The sequence below is a fragment of the Trichinella spiralis genome, assembly GCF_000181795.1.
Source record: "Trichinella spiralis strain ISS 195 chromosome Unknown Scfld4, whole genome shotgun sequence".
Taxonomy (NCBI): Eukaryota; Metazoa; Nematoda; class Enoplea; order Trichinellida; family Trichinellidae; genus Trichinella; species Trichinella spiralis.
Genome location: NW_003526943.1, coordinates 7,422,326 through 7,439,951, shown reverse-complemented (window position 1 = coordinate 7,439,951; position 17,626 = coordinate 7,422,326). Strand labels below are relative to the sequence as shown.

At 29.8% G+C, this 17,626-nt stretch overlaps 4 protein-coding genes and 1 non-coding gene across 5 annotated transcripts; 2 read left to right on the top strand and 3 right to left on the bottom strand.

The window, feature by feature from the left end:
* Window positions 1-1,135: 1,135 nt before the first annotated feature.
* Window positions 1,136-7,105, bottom strand: Tsp_01835 (matrix metallo protein ase-17). The gene is made up of 8 exons (XM_003377592.1): window positions 7,085-7,105; window positions 4,655-4,926; window positions 3,915-4,058; window positions 3,722-3,858; window positions 2,991-3,190; window positions 2,789-2,933; window positions 1,518-1,781; window positions 1,136-1,401 (listed from the first exon to the last, which is right to left on the bottom strand). Exons 1-8 carry the CDS (start codon window positions 7,103-7,105, stop codon window positions 1,136-1,138), a joined length of 1,449 nt encoding a protein of 482 aa, XP_003377640.1.
* An 805-nt stretch (window positions 7,106-7,910) lies between these two features.
* On the top strand, window positions 7,911-7,983 carry Tsp_01836. The gene has a single exon. It is a non-coding gene; the product is annotated as a tRNA-Lys (tRNA).
* A 1,092-nt stretch (window positions 7,984-9,075) lies between these two features.
* Window positions 9,076-9,929, top strand: Tsp_01837 (conserved hypothetical protein). Its single transcript, XM_003377591.1, has 4 exons — window positions 9,076-9,085; window positions 9,411-9,511; window positions 9,621-9,729; window positions 9,814-9,929. The coding sequence occupies exons 1-4, from the start codon at window positions 9,076-9,078 to the stop codon at window positions 9,927-9,929; spliced, it is 336 nt and encodes a 111-aa protein (XP_003377639.1).
* Window positions 9,930-11,427: 1,498 nt separating this feature from the next.
* On the bottom strand, window positions 11,428-16,742 carry Tsp_01838 (putative kinesin motor domain protein). Its single transcript, XM_003377590.1, has 18 exons — window positions 16,665-16,742; window positions 16,167-16,386; window positions 15,904-16,091; window positions 15,797-15,851; window positions 14,962-15,073; window positions 14,839-14,913; window positions 14,435-14,575; window positions 14,195-14,357; window positions 14,038-14,124; window positions 13,669-13,728; window positions 13,348-13,491; window positions 12,682-12,732; window positions 12,530-12,616; window positions 12,340-12,468; window positions 12,170-12,265; window positions 12,016-12,073; window positions 11,682-11,792; window positions 11,428-11,540 (listed from the first exon to the last, which is right to left on the bottom strand). The coding sequence occupies exons 1-18, from the start codon at window positions 16,740-16,742 to the stop codon at window positions 11,428-11,430; spliced, it is 1,968 nt and encodes a 655-aa protein (XP_003377638.1).
* A 685-nt stretch (window positions 16,743-17,427) lies between these two features.
* Window positions 17,428-17,589, bottom strand: Tsp_01839a (hypothetical protein; the record flags this gene model as incomplete). The annotated part of the gene is made up of 1 exon (XM_003377589.1): window positions 17,428-17,589. A coding segment is annotated over one exon (162 nt), but the record flags the coding sequence as incomplete, so codon positions are not given.
* Window positions 17,590-17,626: the final 37 nt, after the last annotated feature.

Sequence of the window (17,626 nt, the reverse complement as noted above, 5' to 3'; positions counted from 1 at the left end):
CATTTCTATATAGCAGAAGTGTACGTATTTCAAATGAATAACTACTGAATGCTTTTAAAATACATATACTTGTTGTTATTTTTACGAAATTCGTCTTTTTTATAAAACACTTTTTTCGAACAACAATTTCTTAAAAAAAAGAAATAATTTATATTGCATATTCTTTATTTTATAGCATTTGCTAATTTCTGTTGTTACTATTTCAAAAAATACTGATAGGTTGGTATAATATTTGTAGCTTCTGGGACATCAACGTAGCCGCCAACTAGCAGTGCAATTATATTTGAAAACTTGAACGATGATGGCGATATTGTCACAAATTAAGTGGAAATAATTCAACATTTATTTCATTATTTATCAATTCATTTGACTTTATAATGCCGCTCAGTTTTTTTTTCTTCTTTTAAATTGTTCTTCGTGCAACTCTACACCAAGGCACCTTACGTAATTTTTCGATGATGTTCTGTTTTTTCTTTAAATATCTTTATAATGTGTTGTTATTTTTTGGACTTGCAATTTAACTATCCATAATTCTTTTTTTCATGGAAAATGCAACGCTTTGCAGAATTCAGAATTTGTCAGTAGAGTAGGATGAACAGCTAAACAATTTCAACAGCAAGCTTATTCCACTGATCAACCAACAATATAGTTTTGTTCAAATTTTACGACAAAAAGGTGTTTGCTACAGCTTTAAATTGAAATTTAAATATTTTTTAAAACTTACACTGATGCAGTGTGAGAATTTAAAAGTGAAATGTACTCGAATTTGAAATTTTATTTGAAACGTTTAGCACTTCATATGATGTGCAATGAAATAAATTCACAAATTTTTCCAAGATGAATTACATAACCAACGATCGCATAAGATTGTTTGGATGCTTTATAATTTTTACACCATAGCAACTACGCAGCAGTTTGTCAATATATTCTTCAAACTAATTGCAAATAATAATGAACTAAAACGGTTTTACAAACCATCGAATGCAAATATCACAATTCCTTTTATTATTTATGAATTCATATTTATACGACCTAACTGTACGACAAACACAAAAAGTTGATTTCAATATTTTTTACTTATTAATTTGCAACAGGTAAAATGTATCCGGAAGAAATTTACTGCATATAGTCAACATTAAAAGAGTAACAATAACGATTCTGCTTGAAAACCCAAGTAATGGGACATGGCAGCGCACATGAATGCATTACATATTATCCACAGAAACAAGTGGGATGCAAAACGTTCTGGTGCAGAATTTGCGGTCATTGGAAGCATGTTTTGATTTGGATTGATGCAGTGATTCCAAAATGAAGAAATTTTTATTGGGTAGCCAATTTCCACTCGCATAAAGAAACTATTAAACCGATATACTCGGTGATTTTTAAAGAAATGCGTTACACCTGAAATAAGATCTATTAAAACTTAAAGCAATTAAATTATTTAAACGGTAATTCATTATTTATTATGCTATGCATGAATATTTAAAAATTTACATCAGCTTGTATATTATACTTACCAGATTTATCTGTAAAAGCACCATCTACATCTTTCGGTATGCCTTCCCAAATTTTAATATTTCGAGGATAATCATGTTCAACTAAACCAGTTTGTTCATCAAACCTCCAATATTGTTCTCCGGAAAAAAAGTACGTCTTTCCGTTATAATCCCAAACAAAGGCTGCGTCAATTTTTTCTACATCTTCAGGAAGACCTAACGATGTTAGATTTCTTGGATAGTTTGGCAGTGCAATATTGGCAGAAAATTCCCAATACTGACGACCTGAACACATTCAGTTCTTTAGTATTATATAAATTAAAATTTCTTCAAACACAAAAATGAACTTAAACCCATTGTCATTACTGTTCATATAAATGCAGCAATTAAAGTTCATTTTAGAGGCATCAAAGCACATTCATCTTTTGGCATTATATAATTGTGACAGTGATAAAAAAGATTTCTAATTACTTAAAATAAGATTTTTGATTCTGCTTTAATAATAACTAGTAATTTAATATAGTTTGAAAATTTTCTGAATAATAATTACTAATGGTGGTACCTTCCCAATGATATTATGAAAGAATATAAATGTTTCATCATGCATTTTTATAACTTTAATTAATTTATAGCTGCATCAACTGTTCTCAAACAACTGCTGATAAAGCAGATTTTAATCAGTTTTTTACGCTAATAAATATTTTTAAATAAATGACTTTGCCTGTTAAATGATATAAATATATGTGTGTGTCAGCATAAAAAGATATCTTCTTGATGTTGATTGTAAACGAAGTTTGCAATTTCTATTTATAATGTAGCAAATGACTAGGGTAGTGTATGACTGAATTTTAATTTTTAGAATTCAATTTTTAAAAACAAAAATGTTTTTAAATTAATAAGATCTCTTTTAAACATTCAAATAAACAATTCACTACTTGAATATCTTTGTTCATTTCATCTCATTTATTAGCATTATGATTTAAAGAAATACTGATAAATTTCAATGAAAAATTAAATTTGTTACTTATTTCACAGCAAAACCATTCGATCATACATTTTTATTTAATCAGTTCGACGTGATCGAACTACAGAAATGTATCTTTTGGATAATGTTTTGATTAATTTTTATTAAAAAAAATCTCGAATTACTAAATATGCATAAAATATTGAATAAAATTGAATCTAAATTTGAATTTAATGTATTTTTTAACAAATGAAGAAGCCATTAACAAAGGGTCTTGGGGTGCAAAGCTAAATAAAAATTGTTTCACTACATCAGAAAACATTCTTACCGAAAAAGAATACAATTCTGTCTAAGCCAGGTCGTTCATAAACAGCATCAATATGGGAAACATTTTCATGAAATCCATACCAAAACCGATCGATCAAAATTGGGTTCTCCACCAGATATCCATGATCATCTAGACGCCAAAAATACTACAAGAAAAAGAAATAATGATTATTTCAAAATAGTAATAATTAACAGTGATGTACTTTATTTTTAAAAATAAAGATTTCATTTCGAATATTTGACAATGCGTCAATATCGCTATTGCAAGGATCAGGAACTTCATTTGGTATTTCTGTTACGGGGTGATCAAATGGCTGGTCATCATTTTCAGATTCACTATCATCAAACTTAGTTGGTTCTTCAGTCACTTCAGGAATTGATGAAGTTTCATATTTGCCACTTCCTATAATTAATCATCTTTATTACAATAATAAGGGGAGAATGTCTGCTACCATAAAGCTTTTGAATAGCAGTGATGTCATCGTGGGAAAGCTTGAAATTGGGATCAAAGCCAGAATAATAGGGAAACATAAGCGCACTTCTATCTCTAGAGTGTCCAAGGCCCAAACTATGACCAAACTCATGAGCAGCCACGGCAAATAAATTTATAACTGAAATTATTTTTTGATTAAATAAAAAATATGCATTGAATAAAAATTCAGTGTGCACTTCATCATGTAAATAGCACTACAATAAGTGGAATAATCTATACAACATGATGATGAATGTAACAAATTAAAAAGCACCATTGTTACATGGAGCTACTGAATTTTATGGATGGAACATTTTAATGTAAAGTGATTCAATATTCCGCTACAGATAATTTTACAAATTTTACAACAACTTTGCAATAAATATCAATAAATTATTTCAAATATTTTGTTATATTTATGTTTTATTTTATTGTTTAGTATGTGAAATTTGAAAAATTTACCATCTTGCTGTGGTACATCAGACCATCGTTCGTCGTTATCAAAATGCACATCTCCGCCACGGAGTGCCCCTGGAAAAAATGCATGCGCCAGAACTATATTTGGACCGTCAAAAGGATATCCATCACCATGATCGCCTCTAAATTGAAAATGTCTTTTTTTCGTTTTTAAAATATGAATAAGAAATAATTTTACGAGTGGAATTCAACTACCAAATCGGCATGATCATCTTGCGTTTCGGTAAATTTCAGTGCGGAAACTTCAGACCATACGGACAAAGCGTCATAAATGGATCGTCTTGTTCTGCCTGGTCCCATAAAAGGTGTGTAATTTGCCACTCTGAAATTTTCAATTCAAAACAATGAGCATAATAATTTCAACATATGTAGAAAATACTGCAAACGGACGATGAACAAGTGAAAATAAGTTCCTGTTGAATAACAACAAGCATAAGGTAGAAAACGGTGTATTTTAAGTCGGCATTGCCTTACTCATAGAGGTTGTGATGAGCACAAGATTATTCATGACAACCTTATGAGTAAGGCAGCGCCATGGAATAGGGAATTTTTGAAGCTATCGATTTCCAGCCACTGGTTCAACTTTGAAGCTGCAACAATCAAACAAACGACCAATGTGATTAAATGTTAAAATAAAAGAGAAAGCTTGCTAGAGGATAGAGGGGGAGGGGAGACATTTGCTCGAGTGTGAAAGCTTAAAAGCAAAAAGTGACGACCTTGAGCTAAATTTAACAAATAAAATTTCATCTCTACTGGGCTTTAACGTCGGTCGACAATCAGACCGCGAGCAAAGCGATAAGAGCATGTGTGCGCGTCAAAAGTTGAAGCAACAGCTGGCATCAAACAGCTACAGCCATTTGAAAATCAAATCACCTTCTAATATCATCGGATGTTGACAATAAATTTTGCAATGCTTACTTGTAAGTTAAATTTAGCCGATCCCACTTCAAGCTTTGCAGAGCAAAACGACGATTTCTGTTCGGCGATGAAATTTCCCGTGAAAAGTCAGCAACACCGCAACGTTTAGTATTCATCAATTTCAATGTCGCTTCGTCAAGATTTCCAGTTGGCTCCAGGCCAGCAAATCCTTGCAAACGTCCAAGGGCTGTTTTGACTGCATCTTCCGTACGAAGATTGCTAATTTCTGGATTACCACGTGGCAAATAGCCAAATTCAATCAAATAATTCAGCTAAAAATCCAAAAATTAAATCCACATTACATTTGAATATTATTTTTTAAATATGCTGAAACTTTAAATTACAAATGAATTATTATTATATTTCAGTAAGTGAAAATTGAAGATGAAAGTGAACATTTTGAAAACTTTTCACTTTGAGCAATGTTAATAAATTAAATTTTTTATTTTTACCGATTATTTTAGCAAATAAATTATTTATTATTTGCTTATTTGTTTAAATGAATATTTTTCACTTAGTTATATTCAACATTGCAAAAGCAATGAGGAAAATAAATTGTGCAAAAAGTCAATTGACTATTGTTTGCTATTAACAACTAGCTAATGCGTTTCAGATTTTAGCATCCAACATTTGTCATTTGCCAACGGTTGTCAACAAATATGAAACCGTGAACAAAGTCAATAAATAACAATCGTTTGTTTATGGTTCATAAAAAATGCTTAAAAGCACCACAATTCACAAGGTGTTAATCCAATTGGAATTTTATCAAAAGTTTACAAGCATTCGATTTTATCAATAATACATCGTTCATTGATTGCATACAAAAATATAAGGTTTTGAATATTTACAAGTTTTATTCATTGCATTATTAATAAAATTAATATTAATATATAGCTTTTATAAAAAATACTTTGAGCAATTTAAAAAGATTAAAACATTTAGCAATAAGCAAGTTTGAAAAAAGCTCTGAATATTCAAAAAATGCAAACTGAAAAATTCTACAGTTGCATCATAAATGTTAGAATAAATAAAAAATAAGTAAAAACATTTTTACAAAATTATTAATTTTATACTTTTAAAATTTAATCATTGTTTGATTTAGTAGATAATTAAAACAAATAAAACAAGAATAGTCTCACAAATTTCTGCAAAAGGCAATTGCGAATTTATTAAAGAATTCATGTGAATAAGCTTTCCTACATAATAAATGCACTTCAACAATAAAAATGAACTGTACAATTATAATAATATAATTTTGATACTAATATTTTCATTTCAGCTTTCCTGAATGCACAAAATGTCTGAAATTACCTGTTTTGACTTTTACAGTAAAGGTTCATATAAATGGACAAATGACAACTACGGTTTATTTTTACACAGATCGATAATAGCAATGTAATAATTTCAAGATTTTCTTCGATTTTTAAAATATACTTTCAAAGAAAAGTTTTCAATTTGCCTCTTTTACTTTGTTTCCATTTTTTATAATAAAAAATATTATTTTTTTAAATATAATTTTGCCTTTCATTTAACAAACATTTAAAAAACAAACACGTGTAACATAAGCTCAAAATATCATATATTTCCATCAATGTTTTTTGATCCGTTTAAACGATTTTCAAGAATTAAAGAGAAAAAAAAGCGTTTATTATTCTAAAATAATTTATAAAAAATTAAAAGTATATTCATTTTAAAATTTAAATAATTGTTCAAAATGCTTTAAACTTGAGGTTTAGTAATAGATTAAAAAACTTGTAACAGAACTTATTCAGTATTATGATAATATATATTATTATTGATATTAATATTATTGATTTTGAATTAAAATACCAATGAGAGGAACCAGTATATTAAAATACTCATAATTTTGCAAATAAAACACCAACATAAATTCAAAAAAACTGATTTAAACAAAATGCGTGTGAAAATACGTGAAACGTAAAATACTGTTTTCAAATGCCATTTTAAAATTTATTATGCTGAGTCCAATTAACAAAATAAAAATAATAAGAAACCAAAAAATATTCAAAAACGGATATTGTTTACATTTAATCTTTGCATATAATTAATTTGACAAATATTTAAAAGAACAAAAATTAATACGCATCAGAACGTTTAATATTTCAAGCGTACACTACTTTAAAACACTGATTCTAAGAAAATCTACATTTTATTAATTTCAAAATTGGAAAATAACATCAATAATGTTTCGTCAATATTGTGCAATTTTTTCTCTCAAGCAAAATTAACAACAGGAAAATAAGGAAGAAGGCCATAAAATACAATCAAATAAATAAATTAATCTTAAAAACTGACTGACACAATGTTGCAGTATTGTTTTTCAAAGAAGGATCACAGCTTCTTCATCAAGCTGCTTGCTTCCAGATGGGAAAAGCGACTTAGCTGTCATTTCTTAGAGGCTAAACTAACGCTATAGTGAAATGTGAACATCTGGAAATCTATTCATGCTTTGATTAACAATTTCTCCTAAATCACAATAAATTGCAACACCGAAAATTTTGTTTGCTCATAATGTAGCATTTCTGATATTTATTTGAAATGATATCTGTACTGAACGGATATTTTGAAGTTATTGATTTATTTGAAGTATTTTAAAGAAATATCAAAGCAAATCACTCACTAGCACTGGACTAATAAATAATTTTTATTTTTCATTTTCAAATTTTAACAAGGAAGTATGAAATTTCTAAAATTTTTCATATTAATATTTTACTGAAAATTATAAATCTGTCACAATGACATATCGAACAGTAATTAATAATGGCTAAAATAAGCAGAAAAAAAAAGAAATTTAGCATGTCAGTAATTTTCAAATTTCATTTTTATTTTTATTTATGTTAATCATTACTCGAAAAGTTATTTTACCACAAATTTACTTTGAAAAACTAATTTTAACTTTGTGTTCAATATTATATTACAATTAATCTTAAAAAGCAGTTCATAAAAATTATCAGATATGCAATATTTCCTTCATTATAATATTTGTGAATTTTTGTAATAAATCATCTTAAGAATTATAAAAAGAATTGATCAATGTTAATGAGAGTTATTTCAAAATTTTATTGATAATCAAAACTTATTTTAATGACAAATATAAACAAAATTGTCCAAAATCTATTTTGCATATGATAAACCGGGAAATTGGAATTTTGCCGATCAGTACTTTGCAACACCATTTATCTTGTTTTGCGAAAAATATTTTGTTCATAAATTTGCTTTAGGTGAATTGCCTTCAGCCTGCGTAGCTCAGTCGGTAGAGCGTTAGGCTTTTAACCTAAATGTCCAGGGTTCGACCCCCTGCGCAGGCGGAGGCTTTTTAATATTCACTTAATCATCGTAGCTTTATCCTTTATCATAATTTACTAATACACGTGTATTATCATGTATCATATAAACGCAAATAAATTTCTAAATGTTTTATTAAATGAAATTTTAAAAAAATACTATCTAAGCATATGCTAAGCTTACGAGATTATTTCAGAAATAATCACCATCTATGTAATTATAATATGACGTCTTGGATTAATTTTTTAGTTGTTGAAAAAAATGTACAAAATCAGACTAAAAACTACATTGAATGGATAATGAAGTAACAGAATAACGAATAAACTATATATTTCTCTTTATATAATGTGATTTCAGATGACAATGACTAAAAAGTTTGAAACATCAAACAGATCATTTTGACTACACATTAAGTTTACCAAGAGAGAATAAACTAAAGTTATAAATGTAAATTTTTCAATTAAATTGGCAATTTGAACCGAAACATGTGCGTTTGAATTTCACTGATTTGCGATTTCGTTTAACTCAAATGATATAATTTGAAATTATTTTCCCATGCACATCAATCAGTTAAACGTGTTGTAATAAATTGAATACTTTCTCTTTCCAAGCTTCATATGATGGGAAGTATTTATTCATTTATTTACAAAGCGTTATTGGAAATTCAAAAAAAGGATGAAATTTAAAGTTTTTATTTCTCGCACAAAATTCAAAAAAAAGTTGCTTTTTTTGTAATCGAATGGAAACTGATTTGATTAAAATGATCGAGATCAATTGTAAAAGAAGCAAAATAATTTTCAATTAATAACAAGAAAATACAAAATGAATTCATTATTTATGAAAATGAAGAGAAAAAAATTTACAATAAAAAAACATTGAAGTTGTTTTTCATCTTTTATTGGAAATGATTGTAAATTTTTCATTTTTTTTTAAAAAATGCATTGAAATATTTACAATAGTTTAAAAATTGCCGTTAAATGTTGATCGTGTGAATAAAAGAGGATTGTTGGTATGAGAATTGATTGAAAGATGATTTGCTTATGAAATTGAATAAATGATTGCAATATTGGTTTATTTTTATCCAACAGCCATGTTATTGTGACCAACAAAAGACAATGTATGAAGGTAAATAAGAAGCATTTGTTAATTTTCTGATCAATCAATCAATCATTAAAAACCAGTAGAAATTAAAATGAAAAAATTTTTTCACGAGATGACTAAGTGAACTAAATTTGAACTTCATTTGAAAAGTAGAAAGAGAAAAATTAACATAAGTATGTTCATTTTTCAAATGAGAAATATCCCAAAAACTATTGAATGGTAATGGCCGTGATTGCAGTGAAATGGAGTGGAAAAAATAATTCAAAGATGAAATTTTTTCATAATTTATAAACGTGTGAATAAAATTTTGAGAAATTTCTTCTCAAAAAGAATCAAAGCAATTGACAAGTGCTCACCGCGTTTGTCGTTGCATCCGGATTAGCTTTCGTCGAAGTTGAAAGTATAGGCATCGAATTCACAACTGTTGGCAATGATATGAATAATATGAAGGTAAATATCCAAATGAATAAAATTTCAATTCTGAATTTCATTTTTTCCAAAAATTCGCTTTTTCTCTTCAAACACAATGACAAAATGAATAATCTTGTAATTGTTGTAGACTTTTTCCCACTGGACTCAGTCAGGCACAGTTGCCTCTTTGAAAGGGGAAGGGTCGGATTGGTGTTCACAGTTGAGAGCGTTGTTTGTTTCCAGATTCACTGCGATTGGTCAGTTCGGAGTGGGTCTTGTCAAAAAGGCTTAAATTGACAATTGACAGTTTTCTCTATTACAAATTCAAAATTAACCTTAAGCAGTGGTTTCGGGACGGCAAAAGAGCACCGTCAACTGCCCACTTGTTGATGGTCTTTCTGAGAAACAAAAAATTCAAATTCATTCCTCCTGTTCAGCTGTTGAAATTGCTCTGTGAAAAAGCAGAAAATTATCGCCCACGTATGACAAAGCACATGTAGACGTTACTTGTTTTTTTTTATAGCACGCATGATGTCTTTAAAAAATTTTAAATTTCAACAACGATGAAAAGAAAATGGACGAGACGAGACGTCTGTGAGGTTGAACTGACACTGGAAATAGCATCATTGGCAACACCGGCACCAAGCATCGAGCTCGCAGCAGCAATTTTTTTCTTCTTTTCAAATATACACCTTTTCATTGTACATGAGAAATTGCTATTTTATATACAATGGATTTTATTTTTTGCAAGAAATGAAAAAGAAATTCATGCAAAATTTCTTTTTACCGATACTGCAAAGGTGTACAATCGCTTCATTTGACACAGTTGTAAAATTCTCTTGATCTGATGATCGACTATTTGCGATCGAATTTTTAATATTGAAAAATTGTTATCATTTATTTATAAAATTTATCCAAGTTATTATTGTTAGTTTCAAATGAAGAGAAAAGAATATATACTTTAACGCAGCTGCATTTTACTTCTCTGCAGAAGTTGCAAGTATCAATCTGCATGTCAGTTATTTTTCAATCCATTTCAAATCGCGTTGCGCTTCTTGTGATTCTGCCAAATTTTTTTTCAAGAATTTCAAAAAGAAAAATAATAAAGTGAAAGTTAATTTCAATATAAATGTTCAATGCGATCGAAGCTGGCAAAAATGAATAGTTTCCTCTGAATATGATAAGATGAAATAAACTAAAATGAAATATAATTTAAAAGCATGAGCAATAAAAGTTTTCAAAAATAAAATATAAACTATTTATAGTAATAATTTAATAATGAAACGTTCACTAACATCAATATCAACAATTTCGTGTGATTAATATTTGCTTTAAATAACTCGCATCCTCATTGGATACAAGCACGATACACGCATAGCTCAATAATATGATGTGACAAAGTTACATTATGTAGTTTTTGAATCATTGTACAAAAAGAATTTTTTTTCAGTTTTGAAATTTACATAACCTTAGAAAGGATATTTTTTCTCTGTTGTAATTGATGATTATTTCAACAACAAAACAATCTTGCATAAATAAAAATTTTATTACAAATTTAAAGATACATGCATATACAAAGCAAAGAAATAGAGCAAAAAAGCTCATGAAATTTCTCAAGAATGATTTGTATTTCAGAACTGATTTTTCAATTTTACAAAACGACAATAAAATATCACTTGAAATAATGTGTAATATTTACGATAAAAGATTGACAATTGAATTGCGACAAATAATGATAACTGTTTCCTACCATGCGATACGTGCTCACTCTAGTAGAATAAAAATAACGAAACATATATATTACATTTCCAGAATTTAGAAATAAAAATTCAATGCTTTAAACAAATAATAAGAACATCATGATTCCATGACTCGGCTCATCACTTTAGAGACGGCATCTTCTTCATCTGAATCAGAATTATGGTCTGTTTCCTATAACAAACAACGCCCTCAATTCAATTATCAATAATAAAGTGCAAAGCAAAAAATACTGGAGTAGTGAGGTAAGTCATGCGCAGTTCATGCTGTTTCAGTAGCTTTCTTGGTGGAGCAGTTCTGAACGATGTTCCTGAAGATAAATTATTCTTTTCGGGTAATTTTGAACATTCTGGGGTTTGGAACACAGGCGATTTTGTCCTATTGAGCGCCGCTAAAGTTGAAACAAATATATCAATTTTTCAAAACTGACAATAAAACCAAAACAAAATACCAATTCTGCTTGATCTTCTCAATTTAGGCACATCGTTCATTTTGTTATCCACATTCAAAAGATCTAAAAAAATATCAAAAACTGCACACACGGTACAAAACGCTGCTACACCTATACGTAATAAATTCGTAAAAATAGCGTTTCTTATTAATAACAATTACGAAATCATAAATAATAATGAGCAAATTCTGCACTGTTACTTACTATTTTTGTTTCGTTTTCCTTTTCCCCTTACTTCCGCACTTCTGTCACCCGTAGGTTTATGTTTTTTAACTACAAAAAATCAATCAATGCCATATTATGAAAAAAAAAATTTTTTTTTTCCAAAACTTACTCATCTCCAAAAATTCTCTAGTCACAACATCGGCATTAGCATTAAGTTTCACATCACTCTGCAAAAAATACGGCAAAAATGAAAATCAGATCATGCAATACTAATCAAATCATGCTACTTATGAAATTATACGTGGAAGAAAGACAAAAATTACTTTTCGATGTTTTCCACGAGGCTGTCTTGGCGTGTTATTTAATCGACTGAGACGCTCCTTTAATATCTGCTGCTGAAGGCGAGCACATTCTGCTTCCTAAAATTCAGCAATTGGAAAAACTTTCATCCTGAACATACAAAAAATTTAACACATAAATAAATGACAATTACTTTCATAGATAACGCCATTTCCAGATGAACTATTTTCCGCTTGCACTGCTGAACATCTTGCTTAAATATGCTACACAATTTTGTCGACTCATAAGCTTTGGCTCTTAACAAGTTGAACTCTTCTTTCCACTTGATAAAAATGCAAAATGAAACGAAATAGCTATTTTAAAATACAACAATAATAACGTACAGCCAATTCTTCTTTTTTCACATCAAATGCTAAATTTTTCAACATGCTGTGAACAGCCGCTATCTCGTTCAGAATATTTTGGATCGTCTAAAATACTTATTTATATCATCTGGAAATAAAATACGCAAATATTTAAGGAAAAACATTCACACCTCAGGTGGAAAACTCGGTAGTACATTCTTAGCAATAGTTGCTTCTTTTTTCTAAAAATTCAAAACAATCATTAGCAATTTTAAGCTAAATAAGATCAAATAATAATAACAGCTTCTCAGCTTCAATTGGGGTGCATAAATCGCTGTATGCTTTTACAGTTTCTTTCAAATATTCCTCGAATTAGTCAAAAATTCACTATCAATAACTTTTCATTGCAATCAATCATACATGCTTTCATCAATAATACACACTCTGTACTAATTTTCAATATTTTTAAAACAATCTTTCACCCAATTCAGCCCGACGTCATCATTGCGGTTGTTTAAAGAAAACAACTAACGGTTTATTACGTTTTTGTAATAAACATAATGTCGTTAAATCGAAGTTTTTCGAACATTATTTTGACATCTCAGTAGCCGAAATTCCAAAGTTTCATACCGATAAAAAAGCGCTTAGAAAACAAAATTTTAAAAGAAATATTTAAATATAATGCAGGTACATCATGCTTCGATATACGCTGCAAGAAATCTTCCGCTTTAATGAATATTTTGCAAAACAAAGCAAGAAGTAGCCATAATAACAAACAATAATAACTGCAAATAAAAAACTACTTTGCCCTAATTTGTGTAATAAAATCTTTTTTTTATTTTAAGTTCAAAGCTTACCTCGTCAACAGTGCTGTTTATTGTGCGAGAGCATTCTTCATTCAGCAGATCAACTTCAGCATTAATACCATCATAATTTGTTGCTTCATCCAATAATACATCAGCATAAATCTTTTCAAAAAATCTGTCAGAAAGTTTTTCTACCTAAACAAGTTAACAAATACAGAAAATTAAAAAACAACCACTCTACTTTTTTACAATATCTAGTAGAATAATGACGCTAAATAAAATCATCATTTAATAATTAATGTTACCATTAATTGAGATAACGTTTCTCACAACAAAAGAACTGCGTTCATTCAATGCAATCACATATCTTACCGTCTTTTTTGTCTCTGTATCGAGAGTAAATTTCTTTGATTTGAGATCAGGTGAATTTTCCTGAAACCATAAAATATCCATTTGTTAATGCATTGCCGATATCAATGACGATTAGATTTTGAAATATAAGAATTTGCCCAAAACAAAACTCCTACGAAAAAAAAGTGAAAAAGTACCCATTTTCGGAAAACTCAACAGCTTAAATAAGAAAAGCAAAGGTAAGTTTCGTGCAATCTAAGCAAAGCAATAGGAATTTTCAAAGCAAAAAATGCGCCCCGTATATGTTTTTCCGATAAAAAGAAAAAAATTATAGAAGCAGTAACCAATGCACGCATGCGCTTTTGAGATTCGCTATCTAGATATGCTCACTTCTTTGCTTCCTTGCAAACCAAGCAAATGCCGCTTCCCAAGCTGTAGTTTAGAACACGCTGTACTTTTGTTCTGATGCTTGATGGACTGCAATTTATTTGCACATGCAATTTCATTTGCTAATATTGAAAATTTTTACCAATAAAATATGACATACCTTTTTTAAAGCGGCCGTAAATCGAAGAGATGCCAACATTCCTTCAACTGTAAAATTACTTGGATTCACGTTAATAATAAACGACACGTTCTCTTGATTGGTAAAAAATGTTTGCAGTGCACGAGTCAGTTTTGAAGCACGATATGGCACCATCCTCTGTTTACTGCAGCAAAACAAATTTATCAACCACGCAAAAACACTTCGTGTTGATAAATAATATTAATAATTAATTCAAATCACCTGTGAGTTTGGTTATATCGTATCACGCCCATACAACGAGACAGCGCAAGAAAAGTTAAATTAGAAAGCAATTCATCTTTCGATGGTTGAGAATTACTATTCCGTGATAGTTCTTCTTCAGCCAAGTCACAAAACACCAATCTGAAATGAAATCACATTACATTATTAGCTAAACAAGATAACAATTCCAATCTCCAAAAATAAAGGTAAAAAAGTAATAATAAGAAGTTGAAGCTACTGCTGAACTTCTTTAACTAAAATTAAAATACTACATATAAAATGTTGCGCAAAAATCCTTAAAAAAAGGGGAAATTTTGAATCGAAATCTTACATACACTGATCACAGTATAGGCCTACAAATTTACGATATAATGACATGTTAACTGAATAGCAGACTGACTCACCTGTTGCTTCTCATGCCAAAATTGGAATCATTAGATGTTGTCTTATAAACCAAACGTACAACATACAAGCAATGACTAAAAAATCGTTCTTAAATAAAAAACACATATGCTTGAATTAAATACCTTTGCTTGTAGTCGTAATTCATTTTCAAACCAGCATAACGCATGTTACGTTTCCCAGCGCAAAATAATTTCATTCCTTCCTGTGCATTGCTGATTTGAATTTCTGAAGCACCTAAAACAATATCTAAATCAATATCAATTATTTTAAGCGTTGATGAAACAATCGTCGGACCTTTAATATACACATTTCGACTTGAATCTTCTACTGTTTTTAAAACAGAACGATCAAGAAGATTTGAAATGTCAAATAAGTCAAAAAATTTATCATGATGATGCTCTAACATTGAAATGTAGACTTGATATGCTTCTGTTCCACCAGAATCCACAAAATCACAACTACCATCTAAAAATTAAAAAAAGAAAAAAATAAAGCATAATATAGGAATTATAAAAATTAAAATCTGTCTGCAATAACATGTCTTTTGGTTTAAAAAAATACAAATTCTTTCAAATAATAACTCTACAATGGAGAATAAAAATAAAATGCACTAAAAATCAAAATAGTTTAAAAGAAACTAATTCAAACGTCACTTTCTATTTTTTATAAATCAACGCCCAAAAATACAAAATCATCATTGCAGTTACATTTTTCCCTACATAATTGTCATTAATTTGTACTTGCAAAACATTAATTACTGTAACTCACAATACAATAAATTTTACAGCGCAATCTGCATTCCACAATCTCCAAACAAAATAACATTTTTATTATACAAAAATAATAATAAGTTTACATGAAATATGTGCAAAACAAATAATATTTAAAATATTTCAATTAAGAGAAAAAGTACACTAAATGTAGTTTAAAATTAAAATAATTTAGCAGAGAACTCACTTATTTTTGACATTTCATTATCAGAAAAGAATTCAGCTGAGGGTATTTGCAATACCTAAAACATAATTCAAAGAAGGCATAAGTAACAAATGCTGAGTTTAGCTTACTTCCGATGCTGATATTTCAAGTAAATGTGCTTTCAAAGCTAACATTTTATGTTTTTCTGCTGAACTTGACAAAATAAAATTATCATAGCTCTGTGGCGTGCAAAAATTTTCTTCGATACTGGAATGACCAATTCGCATGAAAATCTCCCGCAACGCTTGTGGAAGCATTCCTGGATTCTCTTTAGTTCCTACAAAAAGTAATCGAAGTCGCTACTAAATCACCAAAACTGATCAAAAATAAGTAAGTGGATTTCCATACATACCAAGCATAGTAAAAATTTTGCCGCTGCCAGTAAGGCCGTGAGATAACAGCAATCCATTCACGCGTCTGAACAAACCATCTATTAATCTTTTTGTGGACCTTTCAAAAACTTCTTGTTGACTGGATGAAGAAGAAAAAATGTGACTGAATTTATATGTGATCTGTCCAGGTAAATGAAGACCGAATACCAAATTCTGCTCATTAACATGTGTGAAATATTTCTAAATATGACACAACATAAAAATAAATAAATATTGTGAATTCAACTTTTATGACAAAATTAGCTTGCCAACACATATAAGTGCTCCCTGCAGTTAAGCTTGAAAATAATAATTGAACAATGACATTAAAAGCATTACTTTGAACTTCTATTTAAGAAGTAAATTATATAACAATCTAAAAATGCAATTTCTAAGCAACAGAAAACTGTTAAAATCAGCAAAAGTAACTTATCCAAGTTTTCATAATTTAAAAGAAAAATAGATTAAAAATAACCAACCTCGCTTTCAATGTTATTTTTTTCAGATTCAGAAAATGATAGAATTCTAAGAAACATCTGAACAGGCCTTTCAGCCATTTTTCTATTTGAAACGCTGCAGGAAAACAGTCACAATAAGAGCAACCGACAGTAAGGTAGAACTGGCAATGACAATACATCTAGAGAATGCAACTTTATTATCATTTATACAGATGTTTTGTAGAAAAATACTTACTGATAGTAAAATTTTATAATTTTAAATTAAGGACATATGTATATATTTTTTTAAATAGCATTTTAAATTATAGATATTTACTACATTTACTTACGCTATCAAAAAATTCAAAACATAAATTTTGAATTATTGAATTTCAATAGAATTATTAAATTAAAATAGAATTACTGTAGTTCCATAAAGTAATACCTCAATAAATGCAAAATTTTAATAATTGTATTGAATACTTTTTAATTTGTCATTTTTGTTCCGGACGGAACTTAAATATTTTAGCATAAAGTAAAAGTTATATTTTTGAATAAGAAACACCGACCTAGTCGGTGTGACCTGGCCAAGGGCTGGTGCCCAGAAGTCGCGGGTAGGCCAAGAACAATACCCGCGCATCGCCGGCCAGATCGCTATCTGGGCGTCTGGCGGCTCTGAGTCGGGGTCAGAGAGACCCCCTGCTGCGCCTCGATCTATCGTCGTTCGCGAGACAATGGCGAGTGCGCCATAGCGGCGACGGCAGTCAGATCAAAGGGAGTGGAAATGGCCATCATGACGTGACCATTAAGGGATTAGCGCAGGATCAAGAGATCCGAACCATGACAACATAATTGAAGACTGACAAGGCTTTAGATCGGCGCCGGAGATAGCGAGCGCTCCCGCCGCGAGCGAGCTGCCTATTGGTGGTTCGCGTTTGGGTCGACCGCGGGGCCGCCGACCCTGGCCCTATGTATAGGGCTAGAAAGCGCGCCGCGCCATATAC